Below are 24,377 nucleotides of genomic sequence, written 5' to 3'. Positions count from 1 at the left end.
AAAAGCGATGCTGAAGAGGTCCTTGCTTAGAGGAAATGGCACTTATTTGTTACAAGTTACTACTCAAAATAATGGTGACTGCTGATTGCATCAGGACTCCTGAAGCTATCTTTATACTGCGCTTTCATACAGTCTCAGTGTTCCTAAAAACTGGATCCATTTTCTCTTTTTACATTTGCATTTATTTATCCCATTTGTTCAAGCTATTACAGGTACAATTTTCCAATGCCACCGTGGTTATTTCTGGGCATAAAAAGTGATGATAAACTGCAGGTTTATTCTGAATGAGGATCTGTTGTGAAGCAAAGTAGGAATAGAAAATTATTGTCTCACTTACTGTCTTGGATCAGTGGACGAATTTTAATCCATGGCTAAGCAGACAGGCTGTTTCAGTGAGTGCAGCGACTGCTTGACTGCAGGCCAAGGATGCTCCGACTGAGGTCAGGATCACGTGCCTGGTGATGGCACTTCCTATCTCTATGAGTAAAAGCGAGAGCGATGCTGCAGGTCCTCTGTATTGTAACACAGGCAACAGAACTTCAAAAGTTCAAGAGTGTTTTTTTTCCTGTTTCTTCAAATCCAGACCCACGCAGGGCAATCTGGGTTCCTAATGGTAAAACCATCCCCCTAAAACCATTTGAAGATTTTAGTCCAGTTCCCAATAAATAGGTGCCAGTATTACCAACTAAATAAGAAATTGAATATGTGCTAATTGAGAAAAAAGGTCAGAGGGTACTTGGACTTTCCAGTTCAGTCACCTCTTTTCTATTATGCCTAACTTTGGTAGAACAGAGGCGTTACCTGTGTTGTACCTGATCAGCAGATAAGCCAAAATGCTGCCTAAAAGCTATCAACCTGCTACCTTTCATAAGCACTCAACTCCTTAAAAATAATTAAAAAAAAAACCCATTTGTTAAAATAAGTGAGGTATCACTAATACCCCTAAACTTGCAGTGGGGATGAATGAAATGAAAAATGAAGGAGTGAAAATTGGTAAGGAATGAAAAATCAAAGAAGCGATGCAAAAGCCTGTGTTTTAATGGAAATTAAAAAGAAGAGCAAGAAATTAGGCAGGGGATAAACCTTGTGTAGCCATATCATATTTTACACATAGACATATGCACACACAAATGGAAAGAGCATTACAGGCTCTATGAACATTTAAAGCCAGTAGGAAGTGAGAGAAAGCAAGCTAATCACACTGCTCAGTACCAATCCCTCCTGCAGATGCTTTACCACACAGCTTCTAATCACACCATCATGTACTTGGAGATGCTCAAGAATTTTTCAGGAAAAACTGTCTTCCTCCAAATTCAGACTATGTAATACAAAAATGTTAGCTCTGAAGCAATTGGAAGGACATTAAAATCAAAGACTGCAGTAACCGAAGGCAAGTTGCTGTTGCGTGCACCTGAAATGGAAGTGTCCCAGATACAAGTGCTTTCACCAGTAGAGACGTGCACTTTGGTGTCCTCTGGGTCAGCACCTTATTTCCATGTTCTCTGATAACCTGGGCTTGTTCCTCTCCTTTTTGCTCCCTCTCCTTCCTCTATTTCATGAATAACTTTACAAAGCCTTTGTTTCATCCACTCTTGTGCAATGGTATATGAATGCAGTTTGACAGGGCAGGGGGACTGTTCTGCTTGATCTTCACGAGCCCTCCTTTGGCATTCAGAGCAGTACGTGGGCAAAGCTTCAGGAGTTCGTTTCCACTGTTAAGCTTACCTATATGGGACTGTAGGTTTTATTTGGGGCACACAAATCCTAACCTGAGCCCAACACTGTTGTCCTTTTCCTGTTTCTCCCACCACCACACTGTAGTATCTGGGTACTTAGCAAGCATATTTTATAGCCTGGAAGAAGGGATTGAAATTGAAGGGATGAGATCATCCTATCTTTTTTAATAGAACTGTATGCCAAACAAATTATATTAAAGTAAAAAATGCCGGCTAATTTTGGGTATCCAATTAGAGACTTTGTCTACTTCATTTTTCAACCCATTTGGCATTCTGCATCACTTGGTGTAGAAAATGCACAGTCCCATGGACTTTGTCTGAGGTAATGAGACTTCAGCCTACCAGACCCCAAAATTTCAAGATGGGCCCTCATAATATGAAAAATCTCAATTAATCATTACCTCTTGAGGCAACTTCCCTCACATTGTAGAAGCTCTGAGGTAAAAGGGGAATGAAAGCAAACTCAGCAGGAAAAATTCAGCTATCACCTTGCCACAAAGCCCTGCTTTCTCTTCTTGTAATTCTCTATCTCATACGTGAACCATACCCAACTCTGTGACAAATTATACAGGAATCTAGTGAACAAAAACAGTGAATAAAAACTACAAAGTTCTGATCTCTCCCCAGAGGAAGGGTACCTTGCAGGGTTTCGTTTCTGCTTCAGGAAATTTGTGGAATAAAATCTGTGTGCTCATGTATCGTAATGTATGGAGACTGAATCAAGGTGCTCCGAAACCCTCAGATTAGTCATTTCCTTAACATCCCAGTGCCTGATGTTGTGGCTAGTGTTGAATATATAACATGTTTCCTTAGTTCAGTGGCAACACAGAAAAAAAAATAATTAAAAAAATGTTTTGAATCAGCTTGGAAACACTTCTCTTGAAGGTCATTTAATTCTTTTTTAGCATCCGAAAGAAGACTCTATTACAAATAAAAAGCAATAATGATGCAGCTGAACTGCATCAGTTAAAAATAGTGAAATAAAACATTTTGACTTTCAGAATGTCTACCATGTTTCAAATGAAATTCAGCCCAGCCACTCCGGACATCCTGCAATTACGCATCCTTGCTCTTGGCTGACAATGTTAGTTGGTTTTGCTATCCTTGCCCTTCTACCTCCCCTCCAGGCTCTTAAACCAAACGGTTTCTCTCTGCTTTCTCTGCACAACCTCTGTGTCTCCTTACCTAATCAGTCCCAGGCTCCTACCTCCGAACACCAGTCCCAGTTTTTCTCTCTGGACTGCTTGGCTGCTTCTATCGCCTCTCTGTCACAGGCTGGAATTTTTTTTTTTCCTCCCCATCGTATTCATGCAGAGACCTTTCTTCTTGACACAACCTTCAAATCGTTTGGAGCTTAGAAAAGATAGGATTCCTACCTCTCAGATTCTGCGCCAAAGCTCAGACTCATGGGGAAAATTTGGAGGTGGGGATTAAAGGGGAAATCTAACCTCGCCGCTGTATCCTTAAGCTTCTGTTTGCAGAGAGGGCCAATCTTTAGCAATTCCTTTTTCCTGCTAGAATAAAATAAATCATTACTGAGAGTGTGTTCATGACAAAATTTCTAATATTTACAAGTTAGTCACATTTGGATACATTTTCAGACAGAGAGGGAAAGGCACATTTTAAATAAAAAAGGTCACATTTTGAGTCTGTGCTTCAAAGCCTGAGGGCAGCAGAGCATTTCAAAGGAAAAAGTTTCCATTTTTTTAGTATGAGCAAAACTGTTTATTTTTCCATAACCTTGTTCTTGGAAATGGACAAATTGTTTTGGCAGGTATTTTCAAAATAATCTGGCCGGTACAGACGGTCAGCATATCAGTTTTCAGCCTAAGTGATGATGTTTTTTCTAAAGCTACATGCAGCAGAAAATATGGGCTCTGCTGAGAAATGTTTGCCAAGCCCAGTACAGGCAATGGCAGCACATCCACCTTAGAGTATTGTCACAGATTACGTCCTCTGAGGATTTCCAATTTTTTTTAAACATCAATTGCCTCGTGGAAAGGCAATAGGGTCAGTGTCTATTACTTCCCTTGTTTAGAGGCAGAGGAACTAAAATAGGAGGAAAGGAGAAAAGATCAGGGATAGAATCCAAAAATCCTGATCTGATTCTTAGCCCCCCATTTATGCCCCATTGCTGCCGCTTCTGAGGGGTGTTATTTGTGCCATGGCCCTCCTGTCTGGAGTACTGCAGGTATTCTTTACACTGCACAGACACATGTCAGAGAGAACATCCCTTGCGTAATTTCTGTGATTTAACTCTCTGTAATTGAAAGCTTGGGAGGGCTGTAAGAGAGGGCAGAGCAGGTGCAGGAGATACCTGTAAATAATTCAGCTAAGAAAAAGCAGCCTCCCACATTCAGATTGTATGAGTACGCTGGCACAGTATGAAAAAAAATTTTCACATATTTCTGAGGTGTCTGATGCAACTCAGGGGCAAGGCCCTATGGAAAAGAGAGGTGCGAGGGGGAGAGCTGCAGGAGGGCTACACGGCAGCAGAGCAGTTGGCTGGTGTGATGGGTTGCTTGATAGCCACTGCCTTTGCTCTTGCTCCAAGTACCCTGGCTGGGGTGAACCCCGGCGAAGGCACAAGCCAGAGACACCGGAGGCCCGAGGTAGACAAGCTGCATAGAACTTCATGCCACTGTCTGGCTCACTTAGGAGAGTAAGAAACACAGTTAACAGTAAGTGATGAGATAGCCCCATGCAGACCAAGAACCTCTGCTAAAAGCCACCCCAGCAGCGATAACAAATTTCTTAGCTTAAACTGCAGCCCTCTTCAGGGGAAAAGAAAAAAAAAAAAAAAGAAAAAGAAAGAATTGCCAAATCAAACTGCTGACTCCTTTTTTCTTATCAAAACACCACAGCATACATCTTAACAGTCTGAAGTAAATCAAATGCAGGACCAGCTGGAACTGGCCAGCTCTTGACCCTCCCTTGATATCAGGTGTGTGCTGCACTTCTCTGGCAGATTAATTTATGATCTCAAGTAACTCAGAGCACCTAAAACTTTCAGTACGGCTGTTAAGATGTGGCTGAAGGTTTTCTTTGGAAAGTATCGCTGCTAGAAAAAAAGTTGGAGGTCTTCCCGATCGACAGAGACACTCCCCTACTGATGTCAGTGACTTTGTTCCCTCTAGATCTCTTTATTTTGAAGCTCACCCATAATGTGACTATGGCACAAAATTCAGCGGTATGGCCAAAGCCTGGCTGCATGCATCTGAGCCACTGTCAGTCCCCTTCTGCATGTGGACCTTCCTCCTGGGGGGGATTTGGAAGTGTTTATGGAAATGCATCCCTAAATAAACCTTTCAGCTCACGGAAAAAACTGGGGAAGGTCCAGGAGAGTGTGTGCAGAGCATGCCGAGTCAGGAGCAGCTCTCAGGCAGCTCTACCTGCCGTGTGCGATCGGCAGCAGCTCCAGGAGCGTGCCTGCGTGGGTGATCAATATAACCTATTGCGAAAGAAAGCCTCGGTGTTTCTGGGGGGGGGGAGAGATTTAGAAAAAAGTTCTTTAATTATTACCTGCAGAGAAGTTAAAGTGTAACTCAGTAGTAACATACTCCAGTCCCTGGGGGGGGGGGGGGGGGGGGGGGGGAGGGGAGGAAGTCAGGCATCTAACCTGCCTGAAGTCTGCGTGGGAACTAAAAAAAAAAAAACCAAAAAAACCAAAAAACAACAAACCAAAAAACTAATGTAAAACATAGAATGAATTTAAAAGGGAAGGGCAAAGAGAGAGAGAAATGCAAAGCATGGGCAAGGCAGAAGCAGAGAGGAAAGGAGTTCATCTTCCAGGCCCTGACCTCGCTCGGCGCCGGGGAGCCGCGGGCAGGCTGCGGAGCTGCAGCACCCACGCGTGATCCTGTGCTCCCCCCCCCCGCTGGTGCTGGTAAGGCACCTCCCGTGGAGCGCGAATCTCCCGCCTGCCCCCACGGCCTCCGCTCGCCCCCGCCGCCCCCGGGGCGGCTGCGCGGGTGGCCCCGGCCCGCGGCGGGCGGTGCTGAACCCCGGCGCTACCCGCGCATCTCCCGGCCCCTGCGCAGAGCACCTCCTCCCTACAAGGGGGAGCAGAGCCCCGCGGCTGCCAGGGTCACGCCGATCCGGCGGGGTATGCATAGGTATAACGCATATGTTATTTTTTTGAGGGAGTTTGCTTCCTCGGCAGGTCAACGTGTTAATTAAAAGTTGGTCCAGATTGGTCGCTTGCAGTCCCAGATGCGCGATTAACACATAAGGAAATTATTCTTTTTTTAAGATAGCAGAATGTATAAAACTCAGTAGAAACCCCATTGCCTCCTTACTATTAACTAGCAGTCGCGCAGAGAAAATCATTAGAGAGATAATTAAATATGGGTCTATTTTTGAAGAGTGTCCTGCAAAATAGCCCCAAAAAATGATGTAGTAATTTGATTTTTTTTTTCCTTTGGCACTACAGGTGCTAGCTATGTTTTCACTTCATCTCCCACACCATGTATATTAAACAGGGAGGGAACATTGCTCTACCGTCGGTGATGACCCCAGACTTCGCTAGAATATTTCGCTCCTCGGTGTAAAATTGCGAAGTGGGTCTCTGTCTAAAATTCACTATATTGGTTTTTATAATTACTTCGTGGTCTAAACTTTTTCGCATCCCATTTCTTAAAGGAAAAAAAAAAGGGGGGGGGGGGGGAGTGCGAGGAAAAAAAAGAAGGAAACAAACTTCGCTGTCACCGTATGAACATTTCTGTTTGTCTCAAGCCAGGCTTTCAGGAACTTTGCCTGGATCGCGTGCTGCGTTGCTGCGGTCGCCCTGCTGAGGCGTGCGGTTGCCCCGGCTGCCCGCCCCGCTGCAGCCCGGCCCGGCTCTGCGCAGGCCGCTGCCGCTGCCCACCGCCCGTACCCACCGCCCGTACCCACCCACCCCACTCCCCGTACCGCCCCCCCCGCCCTGTACCGGCCCTGGGTGCTGGCCCTGCCTTCGCGGGAGCGCGTTGCCCGCACCGCGCCGCGCCGCACCGGGTGGCTTCGGCTTCGCACCCGGGGTGTGATGTGTCAGATTTCAGCGGAGAACTAAATAACTCCTAATGGTATTTATCGCAGGAAAAAAAAAAAAAAAAAAAAAAAAAAAGAAAACATAACAAACAAGACCAGACCGCGCCAGGCCGCCGAGATTTTACTCTTTCCTCCGGAATTTTTTTTTCCGCTCCCAGTAAAACACAATTCACGGTTCTGCTTTGCCCCCGTGCCAGGCTGACCTCAGTCACTCCGGGACAATAAGCAGCGGCCGGAGCCCAGCACCGGGCGGAGGCAGCCCGCGGAGCGGCGCGGAAAGCTCGCAGCCGCCAGCCCGACCTCCGCACCGCACCGCACACCGCGGGGCGGGCAGCACCGGCGCTTCAGCCCGGCCCGGGCCTCGCTGTTCCTAGGGGCGTCCATGGCTTTTTTTTTTTTTTTTTCCCCTTTCTCTCTCCTCTGTCGGTTACCGAAGGTGAATAATGAAATCCCTTTGCGGATAGTTTATGAGCCATGAGATTGGAAACGTGTATGGGCAGAGCGGCGCGCCGGGCTGAGCATCACTCGGGAGCCGGGCGGCGGAGCGGCTGCGGCGCGCAGGGAGCGCGGGGCTGCGCGGGGCCGCGGTCGCCGCTCCCGGGAGCCGCCGGGGATGCGGTGCGGGCCGTCCCCGCCGCGCACGGGCTGCGCGCTGCCCCCCGGGCAGGGCTATAGGAAGGAGGGCGATTCGACTGGGGGGGGCTGGGGGGGGGGGGGGTCCTGCGGTGCGCAAAGCGCGCGCGCTGCCTCTGGGGGCTCCGTGAGCGTCCCCGCGCCGCGGCCAGGCAGCGCGTGGGGGGCCCGCGGGCTGCACAAAGGCGGCGGGGGGGGGGGGGGGGGGGGGCTCAGCGACGGCCGCCTCCGCGGAGTGGAATGGGCCGAGCGCGGGGCGACTTTTAGGGCTGGTTCGGGGACAAGGGGGGGGGGTTGCGGGGCGCGGCAAGCGGCTTCGCAAAGGTGCTACAAGCCGCTGTCCTGGGCGTTTTTGCGGCAGGTCACGTATACGTGGACGGGGCAGAGGCAGGCGGGAGCGAGGCCGCTGCCCCCCCGCCCCCCCGGCGCACGTCTGGGCGGCACTGGCGCCTTTACAGGAGCGGACGTGTCACAGAACGTCCGTGCCACGGGGTGTCTGAGGGCACCGCCACCTCCCTGCCGCAAAAACAAAACACTCATCAACTCCGCTCAGTGTATGCCATCGAGCAAAGTCGCCGCGGCGCGAACTGGCACCATCTGTCCTGCCATTCTGGGAGACACAGATATATTTCTTTAGACAGGTCAGCAGATCTTCCCCGGCCAGTCCTGTCAGGTACCTGTCAGGGGAGAAAACCTCTTCATAGTTGCCGCGGTAGGGTCCTTATCAGTGGCAGTTCCTCCGCTGACAGGGACCCAGCCTTAAGCCTCCCGCACGTCAATGTTCCCTGGAGACAGGGAACTGTCGCTCCCAGGGAAGGCCAAAGCTGCCGGCGCCGCTCAGCCCCTTAACAAAAAGCGGGGGGGAGCCGGCCCCGAGGGCGCTTTCCCAGGTGCTGCCCGAGGGCGGCCAGGCTGGGCGCTGGGGCGGGGGGCTGCCCCCGGCGGCCCGGCTGTGGGCGGCACTCCCGGCCGAGCCGTCCGACCGGCCCCGCGGCTGCCCGCCCAGGGGCCGCGGGGCGTGCGGTGGGCGCCGGGCGGGGAGCGGGGGCCGCGCAGCCGCGTGTTCACGGGGCTTTGCTCTCGAGTGGGCCCGTGGCTGCCCCAGAGCCCCAGGCAAGCACTTCACCCTGGTAACTCGGACCTGCTTGCTTTCTCTTCCCCCGCTTGTCTTCAAAGTGCGGGAACGCTCAGGGAAGCCTGCCTGCCCGCCTCCTTCACTTCCACCCGGCACCGCGTGGATCCCCCACCCCCACCCCACCAAAAAAAAAAAAAACAAACCAACAACAACAAAAAAAACCACAACCACCCTCACCCACCCCCCGCAAACGCACCGTGTTTCCAACTTGGAGTTAAAGTCGGTGCTAATCCGGGTCAGTTCCTGCCCCTGGCTGGGAAGGCAGGGAGGGAGGATGTAACGTATAGCTCGGGGGGGATGGGGGGGGGGGGGGAGGAACAAAAACAACCCCTAAAATAAGCAAACAAACAAAAATCTCGCGCACGATCACAATAAAGTGAAAATCCTTTCTACACACCCACAACTTTAGCTCTGTCTGCTGCCTGGGGGGTTTTAATCTTGCAAAGAGAAAGGGGGGCTCCCTGCGCAAAATTACGCCTTCTCCTCTCATTTGTTAGCTGATTCCATCAAAAAGTTCGCTATTTATAGGCTACACACACGAACCTGGAGTAATACAAACCCTCCCGTGCTGTTCCCCTCGCAAAGTGGCCGGTCCTGAAGCATCTGATCGGGTTTGTGTGTGTGTGTGTGTGTGTGTGTGTGTGTGCGTGAGCGAGAGAGAGACACACAGAGAGCGCTACCATCAAAAAGGGGAAAGAAGAGCTCAAGCTGAGAGACTTATTAATTGCTAAGAGCTGCTCTGCCACCAGCCATGTGAGTACCTAACAATGATCACCTTTTGCACAGATGGTCAGCGATCAGGCACAGACACTTTCTGTCCTTTTCTTCCTCCCTCCCCTTTCTTATTTTTTTTATTCCCCTCCTGTCTCCCTCTCTCCCACCCACCTTTTTTTTTTTTTTTTTTCCTTCTTTTTAGTTTGAGTTTGCACGGCTTATTCCTCCCGAAGAGGAGGAATGAAACGTGGGCGAGCGCGGGGGAGAAAATGTGCCGGCGAAGAGGAAGGAAGGAAGGAGTGGTGGAGGGAGAGGAGGAGGGTTTGTTAAGCGATCGCCTTGTCCCCCGAGTCCGAGCCGGCTGGGAATTAGTAACAGCGAGATAACGGAGATTGTATCCCTCCCTCTTCCTCCGCTCTGCTTTTCCTGGAGCGCTCAGACCCCCTGACGATTATTACTCTGGGATCAGCGCGGGTAACAAGCTGTATTCATCAAACCCCACTTAGGGGAATTGAAAAGGAAATATTTTAAAAAATAATAATAAAAAAAAAAAGGAGAGCGGGGATAAGGGGGTTTGATCGCTCCGCGTACAGCAGTACTGGCCGCCAGCCGCCAGCCGGCTGTGCAGGCAGGTAGAAAGAGCCGGGAGAGCAGCCCGGTCCCTCGGGCTGTGCGTGCGATTTTGGGGACAGGGGGAGCGCCCCTTCCCCGGCGCGGACGGCAGCGCGGCCCCCGCACACTGCTGCTGCCTCCCGGGCTGCGCCCCTGCCCCCCCCCCCCCCCGGGCTGCGCCCCTGCCCCCCGCCTGCGCCCTGCGCCCCTCAGGCAGCCCCGGCCCGCGGCGCGGTGCGTGGAGCCGAGCCCCACGCAGCGGGCAGGGCACGGCTCCGCACGTGGGTCTAAGAAATTGCACAGTTGGTTCCGGAGCGGGGGAAAATGAAATCTGTAATAGGCAACGTGGCTCTGGAAAAGGTAGGTGTCCTGGTTTGTGGAGGAATGCAGGGCTGGGAGACTCTTCGCGTGGAAAGGAGGGGTGTGGGCAGAGAAGGCGAATTTGCTTCCAGCATGGAGAGGCGCTTTTCCAAAGCAGCACTTGAGCTCCAATCACACACTCTCAGGTTAGCGTAGCATTAAATTAACAGGGTCGGGGTTATCCAGGGCATTATACTGTGTGCCCGGGATGTAACCTCTGCTCATTTATACACAAAGAAGAGGGAGAGACGGAGTTACACCTGGAAAGCCAAAGAGCACGGTGAGTTATCGGTATTTGTTCCTCTCCCTCACATGCCTGTGAACAAAGTTCAAAGGCAACCGGTGCGTGCCCGGGTCCGCCGGAGCCCCCTCCTCCCCCCAGGGGCTGCAGCGCAGCCGCGCCTGGTGCCGGGACCTCCACCACGGCCCCCCGGAGCCGAGCCCCCGCAAAAGAGCCAGGAGAACTCGCGGTATCTTGGTTATAACTTTGCTGCTTTACGGGGAGGGGGGGGGGGGAGGAAAAAAAAAAAAAAGGAAAAAAAGAAAAGTGACTTGGACGCAGCGCTATTTATAGGTGGCAGTAAAGCCTCCTTTTCAATAAGCAGCCGTGGAAAAGAAGCGTCAGAAAACCGGCTGCTGTATTGATTCAAGGTGCCGGCCGGTCAGAGCCCTGCTAGCCAGGCTGGACCTACAAAGTCACGGCTCCTCTCGGGTTAGGCGGCGAGAGCAGGAATAGGCTCCGCGTTTTGCTGACCACTGGCTTGGACACGAGTCAGTTCCCCAGCACAGGTATAGGGCACAGGAGTGTGAGGTGGAAGACTTTCCCCTTTTCTTTCAGACACACACACACAATACAGGGCACCCGCAGGGCTGAAAGTGGGCCAGGGCTACACGGTAGGTATCAGATCACACAAAGCAGAGGAAAGAAATCCAGTTAAAAATACATTAGTTGAAATCAGAGGACGAGCTTGATTTTTTTTTTTTTCTTTTAAACAAAGGTGCACGTTAGAACAAGCTGGAAGCACTTTGTGCCTGACGGTATCCCCCACGCCCATTGGAAATAAAGCAAGGAGCTTGCTCTTTCTTTGCATCTTTTAAACCTTGTTTTAATTAGAATTGCTAAAGTAGGACACCACGGTGGAAGATGTTTTCAAGTATCCACCTACCTTTCTGCTGTAAGCAGAATTGCTGCCTGCTAAATTGCTTGAAACGCAAAATTCTGCCCCACCCCCAGCTTGTTTTGGCACCTACTCACCCTTTCCCCCCCCGAAATTGCAATCGCTTGTGAAAGGTTACTCCATTAGGAGGAAAAGAGAAACCCCAAACAACCAGCAGTAATGAGATGAGTGGACGCCGAGAGCCTCTCTTTGCTCTGTACAGCAGAAAAGGGTTTGGACAGAAAGCGTCCCTCAAAACTAAAGCCTTTTTTGGTTTGTTGGGTTTTTTGTTTGTGTTTTGGTTTTTTTTAAGTCCCAAATGGGGCGTATCCTTACCCTTCTCCTTTAATTTATTTGATTAAATCATAACAAAAACAGACTCATCCCCTTCTGCGAAACCTTTTACGTGGGAGGCAAGCAGTTGGCTTTAGCTCACTACGGGCACCGGCTGGGCTCAGGCTGTGCTCCCGTTCGCGGGCAGCGTTTCACGCAAACGCGTGTTACAGCTGCACCTCACGCTCCTCACCTGCCAGCCTCAGGCTTGCAAACTGGTTATCTCCTTCCCCACTTGTCTCTGATTTCGCTAAGGAGGGCTGCCCGTGGCTGGGGCTTGCGGGACGAGGGGGCTCTGTCCCGCGGGGGGCGGTGCAGAGGGCGCCCGGCCCGGTTTATGCTCGGCACCGCTTCTGCACCGCATCCCGCCTCCGCACCGCGCCCGCTGCCCCACTCCGCTCCCGGTTAAGGGCTAGATTAATTTCGCCTTCATGAAAGTGAGGTTCTATTAGCTCGCTTCTAGTTTAAATTAAAAAAAAAAAAAAAGAGAGAGAAAGAAAGAAAAAACCCAAAATCCTTCTAAAAGTTTGTTGGGTAAAGCTCGAATTTTCTTCGCTTATTGCTCAAATGAAGAACCGCGTCAATTAACTCCAATTTGGAAACGCCTGCCCGAGAAGAATAATGGTAATTCCCCGTCCTTCTCTGAAAGGTGGCTGCCGCATGGCATTTAGCGCGTGTGGCCCTGGTAACCCGCTGACACGGTGGCTCCCCTGCCCGCCCCCCCGCCGCCCTCGGCTCTCCCACCCCCTTGGCTTCGCCCCGGGGCCAGGCAGCCGCGCCGGGCGCCGCTCCCGCCTTCTGGGGTGCCCCCGGCGCCCCCTGTCCTGCCAGAGCCCCCCGCCCCCTGCCCGCAGCCACCCGGGGCTTAACACCTTGGCTGGGCTCTCACAGCCAGCACAGCACGGTCACCGTGGGAAAAGAGTTACTTGCCCCCCGATAAGAGGGCAGGGGCCGCGTAGCAACAGGTAACGCGGGCACCTGCAGCTTTTCAAGGGCATTTAACTGCTGACAGAGGGAGCAGGAGGTTTGCGGAAGGGTCGCATTCGGTAAGAGGGGGTGTGAGAGGAGAGGAGCATCCAAAAAATGGTCCTTAGTGGCACTTTAACAAAAGTTTAACGTTGCTGTGAGGGCGACAGGACCTCTGTAGCTAAACGGGAAGGCTGCCTTGCCTCGGCGTCTTGCTCGCTGGTTTCTCGTGGTCCCCAGGAGCCCCGACAACCGCCCCGTGGAGCGGCCCCGGCCCTGGGACGCGCGGGGCCGGGCACGTGTTGCGCTCCGGGGGAGCGGGACGACCCCTGCCCCTGCGGGGACCCGCCGAGGATGCTCCGGGCGCCCGGTGCGGGGCTGGGGCAGGGGGAGGGTACGGCTGCGTGGCGGGGGGGAGCGGGACAGCCCCCCCTCTCCCCCCGACTTATTTCATCGTTGCTTTTGAGGGCACGGCAGGAGCGAGCGCTTCGCGGCCGGGCACAAACCAGACCTGAGCAAGCCCTCGCAGGGTGTGTGCGGGGTTGTGTGTGTGTGGAAGGGGGGCTCATGGCCCGGGCAGGGGACCCACGGCCACCCGGGGGCAGGGACGCCCCGCGGGGGTCCCCCGCTGCGGCAGCCGCAGGAGCCGTTGCGGGGCGGGCAGGGCTGCCCCTGGGGCACGGCGGGCGGGGAGGGTCCCTGGGCTGACCCGAACGGGGGGAGCTCTCCCCTCCCCCCCTTCCCCTCCCCGGCTCTTTGTTCTTTGCCCCTTTGTTCTCCCTTTCCTCGGCGTTTGCCCTAAGTTTCCCGGGGGGTTGGAGGTGCGGAGGAAAGTTGCTGAAAGCTGAGGAATTACAGTAAGTGGATGCCGGAGCAGGGACAAGAGGCGGGGGTCCCTTCTCGGGCTACGAGCCGTTCCCCAAATCCCTCGGCTTTGTCTGCCCTCGCCGGGGGCCGGCGAGCCGCGTTGCAGCGGGCCGTGCTGCTGCTGGGGCACAGGGGACAGGGGGCTCCCGTGGCCACCGCGCACCCCTGGGGACCATGCACCCCCTCCTCCAGGGGAAAGCATCCCGGTGGGCAGCTGTCCCTACCGGCCTTTCTGGTGGGAAAGGGGAAAAAAACCCCGTAATAATCGCTGAACGTACTGTAATGAGACGAGGCTGTAGGTCACGGAGAGGATTTCTGAATGTTCGATTTTAGGGCACGTGTATTGGTTTGAGTTGCACAAACCCAGAATGGATTTGGCTTCATGGCTTTATTTTCGGTGGTTTTCCTGCTGGCGTGGCAGGGCTCTGGTGAAGTGTTTTCAGGAGTTAAACAAGTTGGTGTTTACTTTCAAAGCAGATGGAATATCCTCACAGAGCAATGGCGCAGCTTAAAAGGCAGCTTTAGCATGGCTAATGGGAGATTGCAGCATGGTTTGGTATTGACAAACGGAACACAGCTTCCTTCGAAAAGGAAAACCTCTTCGGTCGGTTCAATATGGTACAGCCTTATCCTGTCTTTATTAATCGTAATTAAATGCTAGAGAACTACAAGCTTGTTTTACCTTTCACTAAGAAATCACTGAACTTTGCAAGTACCAGTTAGCACAGAATTCTTCCCTCTCCCCCGATATATTAAAGTAGGAAAACATTTGGGTGAGTTAGGTATTAGGAAAGGTGATGTAAAAGGAAGTTTTAGTCTGGTGCATGGGAGCAGGCCACAACAGGTTACGGACAGAGCCAGGTTTGAGTCCTGAACTCCAGCGGACTTCCCTGACAGCACTGCTACGCTCCCACCTTTGTAACTGAGGATATAATGGATGAATGTAGCACTTCGGCATGTGTTGAAAAGCTGCTTGAATGTAATTCTCATATTTCTTGTAATCAAGACAATGCCCATAAATATTTACTGTTTTTATATATGCAGCGATCATATAAAATTATTTTTTAAAAAGGATTATATTCCACAGTAGTTTGTATTACATTAAAAAGGCTAAAACTGTTTATTATGGTGAGACAAATTTCCAGAATTTCTATACACTATGAAACAAAACAAAGTTGAGAAATAAGGTGACATGAGCTAGGAGTTGACTAAATCAATTTTAGATCGGGGGTTTGTTAATGTGCATATGCTAATAGGGATCATACCATTCTTCTGGCAGATGTTAAACCCCAGGATCGATTTTTCAAATGAAACAGGTTTTGATTTGAGGTGATGTGGGGTCTGTTCTTCTGGCTTTGTTTTTTCCCGATGCTGAGGGGATACAATCCCAGTGAGAAGTCTGGGAACCTTGCAACTGGAAAATACCAGCTTTAGGTATTTCAAGCTGGAAACTGAAACACAGAATCTGTCCTTGAAAACTTTGACCTTTATTATTTAGGAGTGTCGTTCACAGTTGAATGTAATGATAGGTCACTAGCAAAGTAGAGAAAGATACGGGCGTCGTGTTGGATGCTTTGGTGATAGTTCGATTTTCTAGCTGAGTATGTCTCTGCACACAAGTCTACTAGCTTATTGCTTAAATCCAGAGGTCGGCTGCGTTACTTACTATTCTGTTTATATCTCAGTGCTCATAATGTGTTGCTGCAATATCCAGCTAAAAATGTTCAATGCCATTTACAACAAGGAATCCGCCTTAAGCAATACTATAATCAGTAATAGCTAATGTTACCGAGAGCAACAGTTTCAACAAATGACTTGCCGCCACAGGAGTTAACAAAGGTACAGCTGTAATTGTGTTCAGAACTAAATAAAAGCAGCTATCGAAGAGGAAAAATATAAATTTAATTGGAAAAATGGATCTTACACAATGCTGCGTGCCATCAATAATGGTTGCTTCTGTCTCGGTAATGGTGACAATTAGAGGGCCAAGCCATGTTAGTGGGTACTTGTTCAAATAGAGGGTTTCTGCAGCATGAGAAAAATTAATTTCTGACTCAAAAGCATCCACTGAAGAAAAGGTGGTTGCATTTATCCACATGTCAATTAATCTTCCCCTTTTGCTAGTGCTTTTTACTGGCATACATAGATTTCCTTTCAATAGATGAGAAACTTATATATATCTTTTAAAAAACAGACAACCCCCTACTACTTCCCTTGGAGGCTCTGACATTGAATACAAGTTACTAAGTATTGCACTGAATTTCAGAGGGCAAATCTAAATATACAAAGATGGCTTGGGATTTTGTTGTCTTGGCTTTTGGAGCAGGGGACAAAAGTACTGAACTGTAGTAGTTCGCTAAACTACCGAGTTTAAATGAGATGTCAGGCAAGACCTTTTACCTCTGATTTTTTATCACCTTTGTCTGTTGATAAACGCTTGGAGCAAATGAGAGGAAAACAGCCCTAACATTGCTTTAATTTTTACTTTCCTCGCACTTGTTGTTATATCTAAGCAGTTCTGAATGGCATCGGTGCAGAGGAATATGGTATAAAATCAGAGCAAGGAGGAAATTAAAAATGAGCACTCTGTGCTTTATAATAGATACCTTTAGGTACAGGTGTGAATAAATACTGATTCGTTTATACAGTTCTTAAATGGAAAAGCCTTAAGTTTACAACAAAGATAAACAGTGTGTCGTGGTGCATTTAGCAGATGTTGTTGTACTAACTTTAGGAAAATGGAGAGTAGCAGTCCCCTCGACATCCCTGCAGAAAATTAGATCTTGCCAGAAAGGAGAGCATATAACCATAGCAGTTATGTTGAGAATGGATGGTTAACAGCTTTTAATACTGTATTTATTTTATTAGTTTACCTCAGTCTTAATAAATCTAAAAGATTTTTTCTTATAAGTGCCCATGTTTTATTCTATAGGTATATACTTAATAAAACTAAAAAAGCCTTCAGAATAATGCAAATCTCAGGCTTTTGAATGTTGCAAGGGCCTTTACGTGCTTACTACGTGTGTAAAATTACCACTAACAGTAATAAGTAGTGGTACATGTTGGCTAAGATACAGTTGCTGAATAAATAGCAATTATTTAGATTGGTGGCTTTTGGGGTTTTTTTTACTGTTATGTCTTGTATAGAGAGACCCAGAGCCCATTTCATCATGCAGGTTTAGGAGTACACTTAGGGTGTTGACAGAATGTAGTCAATACATTTGCAACAAAAACTGATGATAATGATGTGTTCCCAAGTATTCCATCTGTTTTGAAATTTGTCATAGCTAGTGAATGGTACAGTAGTAATAAACTTAGAAATTACTTCCCCATATTTATATTCTGTCACAAAAGGCTTCTTATTCAAAGCACAAGAATAAGTATTTATCTCTGTTTTCTTAGTGACTCATGACCCCAAGGTGCAGCACTGGCATAATACATGCAATGTCCCTCCCTCAAAATACTTGCAAGAATGATATGTTATTGCCTATTTTTTCAAACATAAATCGGTAATGTGTGACTTTGGCTCTAAGCACAGAGGGAGAAAAGGTGATAAATCAATAAAAGTTCATTTTAAGCAACTGATTAAGATAAAGGCTCCCTTCTGTTTCTGTTGCAGTTAACGCCAAGACTCCCGTGACTTTGAATAGCTTCCTCTTACTGTTTGGGTTGTGGAAATGCTCAGAAATCCCAGCCAGCGTTTTGGTTTTGTTGTGCAGAAACACATACGAGTAATATAGTCGTCTTTGTTGAAGGCTACAGTTACAGGCCCGAATTTTTTTTTGTATAATAGTTTTGTATTTCTTATCACATATTAGTAGGTTCTACGCCACACCCTCCCTCCCCCCTGGAATCAGTTAACCAAATCCATAAGTAGCGTATTTGATATTTTGTGTTTAACTTTTTCAAACCCTCATCCAAATACAGGATAACAATGATTTGGTTGTTTTTTTTTTGTTTTTGTTTCACTTGTATCAAATACAAATCCTTACGCTGGTGTCAGTCTTGGGAAGCTGCCAAAGAACTGTTGCTAAGTTTAACGCCCATTAATGACGACTGTTAAAATGAGTGAGGAACTTGCACATTTTCTTCCAGTTAGGAAAATGTTCACACAGAACTGAACTAGGTAATTCTGTGTGTATGTTTATCAGTCAATGCTTACTGAACAAATTAGATCGGTATTTAACATCTTTTTTTTTTTTTTTTTCCTTATTCATATTTTTATATTCACAAAAGCGAGGCATCTAAAATATGCTTGAAATTTAAAATTAAAAATGTAGAACTTTAAACAAGGAATGAAAATAGTGCAGACTTCTGAATTATAAGTTAGAAAAGTCTTTCTGTTTCTAGCTAGGATTTTCTCTGAATAATTGTCTTCCCTTCTCCCTCTCTGTTTATCTTGTCTGCTTGAAAAATGTTGGAAGTAGTATGTATTTTAGTGGAATACAGCATAGTGACTCCTCCATGTTCAAAGGATGCTTGGAGCTCTTCATATGATATCTTTGCATCAGTAGAAAGCGTTAAATATTTTTATGCAGATTGAATCTTTTACATATGGCGAAAAATACAGTAATCCAGTGAGGGTTTCCACTGATACATGGAAATCAAAAGATTTTACAGCTGTACACATACATATACTGCTATTGACATCAGGTACTTCTGGGGTAGGTGGTAGTGGTGTATTCAGGGAAGAAACAGAAATAAATGGAGCTTATACTTCTAAATTGGGTGATACCAGCTTCTCTTGTACACTCAGTAGATAAATTTGTGCTTTTATGGTTTCTCTTTTCTTATGTGTTATAACATCTTTCCAACGGAATAAGTGAGATATCTATCTATCTATGACACACATATAGATCTATGTGTTTGTGTGTGTATATATATATCACATCACAGCCAGGGAAAAATTTACTCAAGTAGACAAACTTGCTTTATGCCACACAAAAGAGGAACTTTCTGGGTCCGAAGCGGGCTATATTGGTAGAATGAAGAAATTACTGAAACTGTAGTATCCCACCTTCCTTAAGCATAACTCCGTTTATGTAAGGAAGGATCACCAGCAGTAGACCCATGTTAAGTGAGAGTGACCGTAGTAACTGAATTATTTCTCAGTTTCTTTACCCATTGCCTAGCAAATAAATTTTCATCAATATGTCAAAATAAATATTCCTTAGGAGGAAAAACAGGCAAATAGATTCAACCTTTAAATGCTGGGGGGTTGGGGCATTTTTGATAGATTTTTTGTTTCATAGCAAGCAGCATTTGTAGAAAAATACTCAAAGCGGGGGGAAAATAACTTAGGGACTATGATGGGACTGGCACAGATCTTTCTTGAACTGGTAGAAGATGCAGACACAAGCATTAACACATGGGGTGTTAATATCTTTAGAATCACATTGAAGTTCACCTGATCTGTAAGTTTGGCATCGCATCCACTAAAATCACTGAGATTCATGTTCCACAGCCTGGAGCTTCTGTAACCACACCTAACTTTTACGAGTGGCTCATTTTGACATTATAGTTCAAAATGTTTGGGTAACCCAGGCATGGTAAGCCTGTGATTGATTATAATACTTGATGCTTAATGAGTGAATTTGATCTTTTCATCCAAGGGGTATCAAATACATAAGCCCTACTTTCATATCTAAAGCCTTACTTTTCATACTTTCATAAGCCTGTTTCATATGGCAACTGAGGCACGGAGAGAGAAGTGACTCTCCTAAGCCCAGGTTCCCAATGATATGTTGGTGATGGATTTAGGAATACAGAGCAGGCTGCATGCACCTGCTGCATACACGTTGTAGCCTCATAAAGCCCATGCATTTTACGATGCCTTCACATACTACTAAAACCTTGTTCCAACTGTTTCCTCGAGAGCTTTGTGACACACTTTCATTTAGTGGCAACTGCAACGCTTCATTCATCAAATGTCTATAAAGCTTATACCTTATGGTCACCCATATGAGGACTGGAAGACTTTGTCTTTCCAGTACCCACATAACTTCTTGCATGTTAACTCCTGTATTGGTGTGTATAACAGTGGAATTACCTGAAATGGGCTGCAATTGCTCTTGCATAGCGATTTGTTGCACTGAGGCCACGGGGAGGAAAACTAGCACCCTGTGCATCCTCTGCAGCAGCACAAAGCTGAGAGAGAAAAAACGAGGTGTAGTGGAAACTAGTGAAGGGTCTTTTTTGCTGGACTTGTACCTAAAGAATTGTTCCAAGAAGCAGCGTATACTGCTGGAAAAGAAAAAATAGTTTCTGGATGTTAGCTCTGGGAAGCCCTGGTAACTTAGACAGCAATGGGGTATCCTATGCATACACGTAGGAATTGTAGAGCAACAGCCTCCTAACAACTGGAAATTAATACACCAGTCTCTTAAAAGTCATTAATCATATGAAAGAGGAGGGGAAAGAAAATTGTCAGGCAAAATCCTGTATCCTACCATGCATCTGGCTGTAACAAGTAAGGTTTAGGAATATGGTTTTATATTAACAGCTATTAAAATAATTACTGTGGCCATGCTTTCTCTTTTGCTGTAGTCTTAACTGAACACCCCTGTCCCAAGGGCTCAGAGCAGGGGCTGAGATGGCTGTTCAGGTTGCCTGCAAGCCTGACAAACATAGGGACCTAGCACAGGGATCACTGAAGTTCTCAGGATGGCTTCAGAAGGACTTGGATGGGGTGTTTGTGAGTTAGTGTCTCTACTTCTCAGCAGAAATCTAGTAGCAAAACATTATAGTGAGGTGTCCTAACTAGTAAAATTACTCTACTGCAATGAACGGTACCACAGTATCCAACAGCACAGTGAAGAAAATTGCCCTCAGTAAAATTACCTTTGTTGAAATAAGTGAACAGAGATAATATTGACACAACTAAACTCTGGGTAGTGCATATGAAGAGTAGTATTAGTCAGCTAGGAAAATCTGGTTTGGTATAAGTCTCCCTGACGTTTCTTTTAATTCTCCTGTACCTAAAGCGAGAACTGGCTTCAGTGGAAGGGAACCTGAAGAATATGTCCAGCACTGATGTTTTGCATATGCCTTGCAGCGTGCTGGCAGACGCAGGCACTAATGTACTCAACACCAGGCTGAAAATGTTCAGCCACTTCAGAGGCATGCTTAGCCATCTCACGGGAGCAGGCCGATGGGGATGCAGAGCTGTTCGCAAGGAAGCAGTCTCCCGACGTTAGCTTCTCCGTGCCTTCCCCCGCAGCAGCCCGTTTGCGGGGTGCACGGGCTCGGCAGCCTGGCTTCTAAGCCCTGCCACACCTGGCTGGGCACCAGCTCCCTCCTGCCCTGCCTGCTGCTCCCTGTGCCAGGCGGCGATGCCAGGTGGCTGCGTCTGTCCTCTTTTCTTGTCTTTTTTCAGTCGGTGCGGCCATCTGACCAGAGGGGTAACTCGGGGAAGGCTGAACCCTTTCGTGACCTATTCGGGCCTATGATTGTCTAGCCCAAAATTGAAAAGACAGTGCTCTGCAGTGGGTCTCCTTGTTTTGGTGAAAATGGTTGAAACTCTGCCATCCAATTACAGAGCAGATTAAACGACTGGCACTACTTTGAAGCATCTTCTATTTTCCATTTCATTATCTACAAGTAGATATACACGCATTTGGGGACTATCCTTTATATTCCTTCTTGAATCTTCTAAGGTGACAAAAACAAGACCAAAAATTATCCCTCCTTTACTAAACTTATTTAAAAAAACTCAAAACCAAACAAACCCCTACCCTATTACATGTTTTTATAGAGATTAATATCAATTGGTACATATTTCTTAGATATGACCAGATTTCTAAAGCTTTATAAACTTGATGTTTGTAAGCTGTTAACAAACTGTGATTCCGTAACGCAATGGAAATACTGTAGCTAAAAAGGAAATAAACAACTTGCCTCCTTGGCAGAATTATCATTACCCTGCATGTAGGAAAAGCTGGCTGCCTTTGCTGCAATTACTGCTGTACTTTCTTCTCAGGAAATCCCGTTGTTTGCCACGCTCCCTGCACAATCTTTTTTGTAGGGTTTTTGGATGCAGGAACTTTATCTGATGCAATGTTTTGTACAGCACTTAACAAACTTACCATCTTACCCTGAACAATGCTACTATGCTATAAATACCTAAGGAGAACACATCTCTGGTAGCGTAAATCCGGAGCAGTTACCCTAATTTTTGTAGAAATTGCTCTGCATTGACACTGGGGCAGCTCGGTTGAGCCTGACAGCAGCAGGTCTCTTGCCCTGCCTTTTGTGGCACGAGAGGAGGACCTGGGACTTATTTCTGCAAAAAGTTGAGCACCTGTAATCCTGCTAACGTCAGCTGGAGAGGAGAGCATGCAGCTCCTGGCAGCAGCAAGCCCCACTAATTTCTGCACTGCCCAGAAATTAGTTTAAGAGTCTCAAAATTGTCATTAAAATGCCAATTGTTTCCCTTCGCATTTAGGCATCCACCCGTGGAAAAAACACCTATGGTGTAACTTCTCCCCCTCTCCCTGGGGGTGGCACGAGGAGATTGGCTCATGAGGAGGATGGGAAGGTTGCAGCCCTAATGGTGACTGAAAAGACAGAGGCAAGAAAATGAGCTTACCTTGCTGCCCCGAAGTTAAGCAGTAATCCACATGGCTCCAACGCTGAAATACGTAATAACGTGGTTGTAGGATTTAATTGCTAAAGATTTTGCATTGGTACTGCTTCTGTCTTGGCTACATAAATATTTATAACTTTTTGTTTTATTGCTATTGCTATGTAATATGACCAAAATGTCATGGAAAAAATGCAGTTTCTCCATTTTTTTTGTTAGAAATTGAAGATCTGATCCCTGGCTAGCATAAATTGGTGTGACCCCACAGATTTCACAAGAGCTGTCAGCTTTCACTGGCTGTGTATCTGGTTTCTGGTTTGTGGCTCTGACCAGCTAATTACTGAATAAGACTTCACCACACCATGACGTTCATATATAGTCATGGAATTCAGGGCTCTGACTGAGGTTAAGCAGTTAAACGTAAGTAAATGTATTGGTCTGTGTAATAAGATCTTTTCACTTTTTTTCTCGTTTTCCACCATGAACAACTGGATTGGAACTGGCCCCCTCTCCTTCCCATTGGCCTCTTGGCCACCTGCTATAGGTCTGCACGTATAAGAGGAAGGATGGGTTCAGTATCAGCACATTTCACTAAGGACTCTAGAAACTAGCACCTTTCACGCACACCAAATGAGCTAAATTACAAGGGAGTGTTTCCAGCAGGCATTCCAGGGCTGTGTACACAGCCTGGGAACCCGTGGTCCGACAGGCTTTGTCACCCTGACTGATGCTAAGACAGTCCTCCTTACGTGCTTCCGCGCGCCATTTTCTACCTATATCTATTACATCTTTGCAAGTACAGCTTTTTGTGTGTGCCTGGGGATGTACTTACGCATTTTGAAAAGTCAAAGACTCACTGAACTTTTAAAGCTGGATAATGTCAATGTGCTTCAAGCAGGGTCTAGAAGGAGTTGAGGTAGTTGAGGTCCTTCAGTTCAAAATTGTTTAAGATCCGATATTGACCTATTCATCTTTTGACTTAACATGCCAGGTGAAGTTCTGCAACCTCAGGGAAGCCTTAATTCATACAAAGAGTGTTGGGGTTCCCTAATGGAGTGTCACAGGTGATTTCTTCTCAACTGCAATGGTATCAGTTCCTCTGTCTTTTTATAAAACATAGCAGTTAGAGAATTCAAGTTCAGGGATGAAGGGTTTCATGTTTCCTCTTCTTCTAGTCTATAGACTATTCTATGCATAGGCTTCTTCAGCTCTTCCTTTTGAAGCTCTACCATCAGCTTTTAAGGTTATTCAGGCTAGAGAAAAGCAGCAGCAGGGAGCATGGCTGTAGCCTCCTGTGAGAACACTGAATTATGTGGGGTAATCCTGGATCTCTGGCTTCCAGGACTTCTTTAGCACTTATACATTAAGAGTAAAATACATTCATGCGCTTCTGAGAATTCCTGAGATATGACCTGAATCACAGATAGAGCCTATCTGCCATTAAACGCAATACCTTCTTGGCAGCCATTCCTCTCCTGAAACCTTTGGCTTTGAGATCTGTTTTGGAAAGGCATGAGGAATTTTGGAAATCTTGTAGTCAGTACCTGTATCCCCAGGAATCAGGCCCATCATGTACGGTTTTGTACCCATACTTTCCCCAGGACGCTGTACGTACATCGCACATACAGCATGGTTGCTTAAGTGTGGACTGTTAGCTGCTGGTTATTTTAATATTTGTGTAGCGTGCGAATGGGAAAAGGGTTTAGATTCTGTTTGTTTTTTAAATAACTGCATTGGCAGTCACACCATCCATAGTGTTTACAGAATGCCATGTGTGTGACTGATCTTAAATGGAGAAGGGCAGGTATCAGGCATGGCTGAGCGTGTTCCAGAGTGGGTCCAGAGCAGGTCAGCCTTGCACCACAGCTGGCTGCCAGGGCATGGGAAAAGGTGCTGCTTAGCACTCTCCACTTTGTCTGCTACATATGTGCAATGTTACTATTCACTGCTGGCACTTCAGCAACTTTCGCCTGTATCGAGCAAGCCAAATTCTGATCCGTGACTTAAGAGTTGGTCCAAATCCCTCTGACACCAGGCCCGACTCCTGTCAGAAGCCAGCCTGCAGGAGCTAAAAGGTGAGCTTGCTCATTCTGAGCAGACCTGGATCTTGTGCTAGGTGAGGGCCCCACCCCGAATCCTGATCTCTGATAAATTAACTTTTTAACATTGCATTACCGCTAGCATTCAAGCCAAATGTCTATGCAGGTATTTATGTTCCAACAGCCAAATGCAAGCTTTTATTTATTTTTTTTTCC

The 24,377-nt window shown here is 47.4% G+C and overlaps 1 protein-coding gene and 1 long non-coding RNA gene across 3 annotated transcripts in view; one reads left to right on the top strand and one right to left on the bottom strand.

Annotated features, from left to right (window-relative positions):
* LOC308072096 overlaps positions 1-7,417 on the bottom strand; it is a 31,494-nt gene extending 24,077 nt beyond the window's left edge. Inside the window, exon 1 of the long non-coding RNA XR_013931488.1 lies at positions 338-7,417. This is a non-coding gene — a long non-coding RNA (uncharacterized lncRNA). The remainder of the gene's footprint in view (positions 1-337) is intronic.
* Positions 7,418-8,397: 980 nt separating this feature from the next.
* ESRRG (estrogen related receptor gamma) overlaps positions 8,398-24,377 on the top strand; it is a 406,798-nt gene continuing 390,818 nt past the window's right edge. The window contains exon 1 of one of the 2 annotated variants that reach the window (XM_080408468.1): positions 8,398-9,285. In XM_080408468.1, coding sequence (XP_080264594.1) covers positions 9,284-9,285 — 2 coding nt within the window. In that variant the 5' untranslated portion in view covers positions 8,398-9,283. Of the gene's footprint in view, positions 9,286-10,056; positions 10,219-24,377 lie in introns of those variants that run through there. The other variant, XM_080408460.1, reaches the window with a different exon arrangement.

The sequence above is a fragment of the Falco punctatus genome (assembly GCF_963210335.1).
Source record: "Falco punctatus genome assembly, chromosome: 12".
NCBI lineage: Eukaryota > Metazoa > Chordata > Aves > Falconiformes > Falconidae > Falco > Falco punctatus.
The sequence above is the reverse complement of the archived record's forward strand: the minus strand, read 5'-3'. Positions and strand labels throughout refer to the sequence as shown.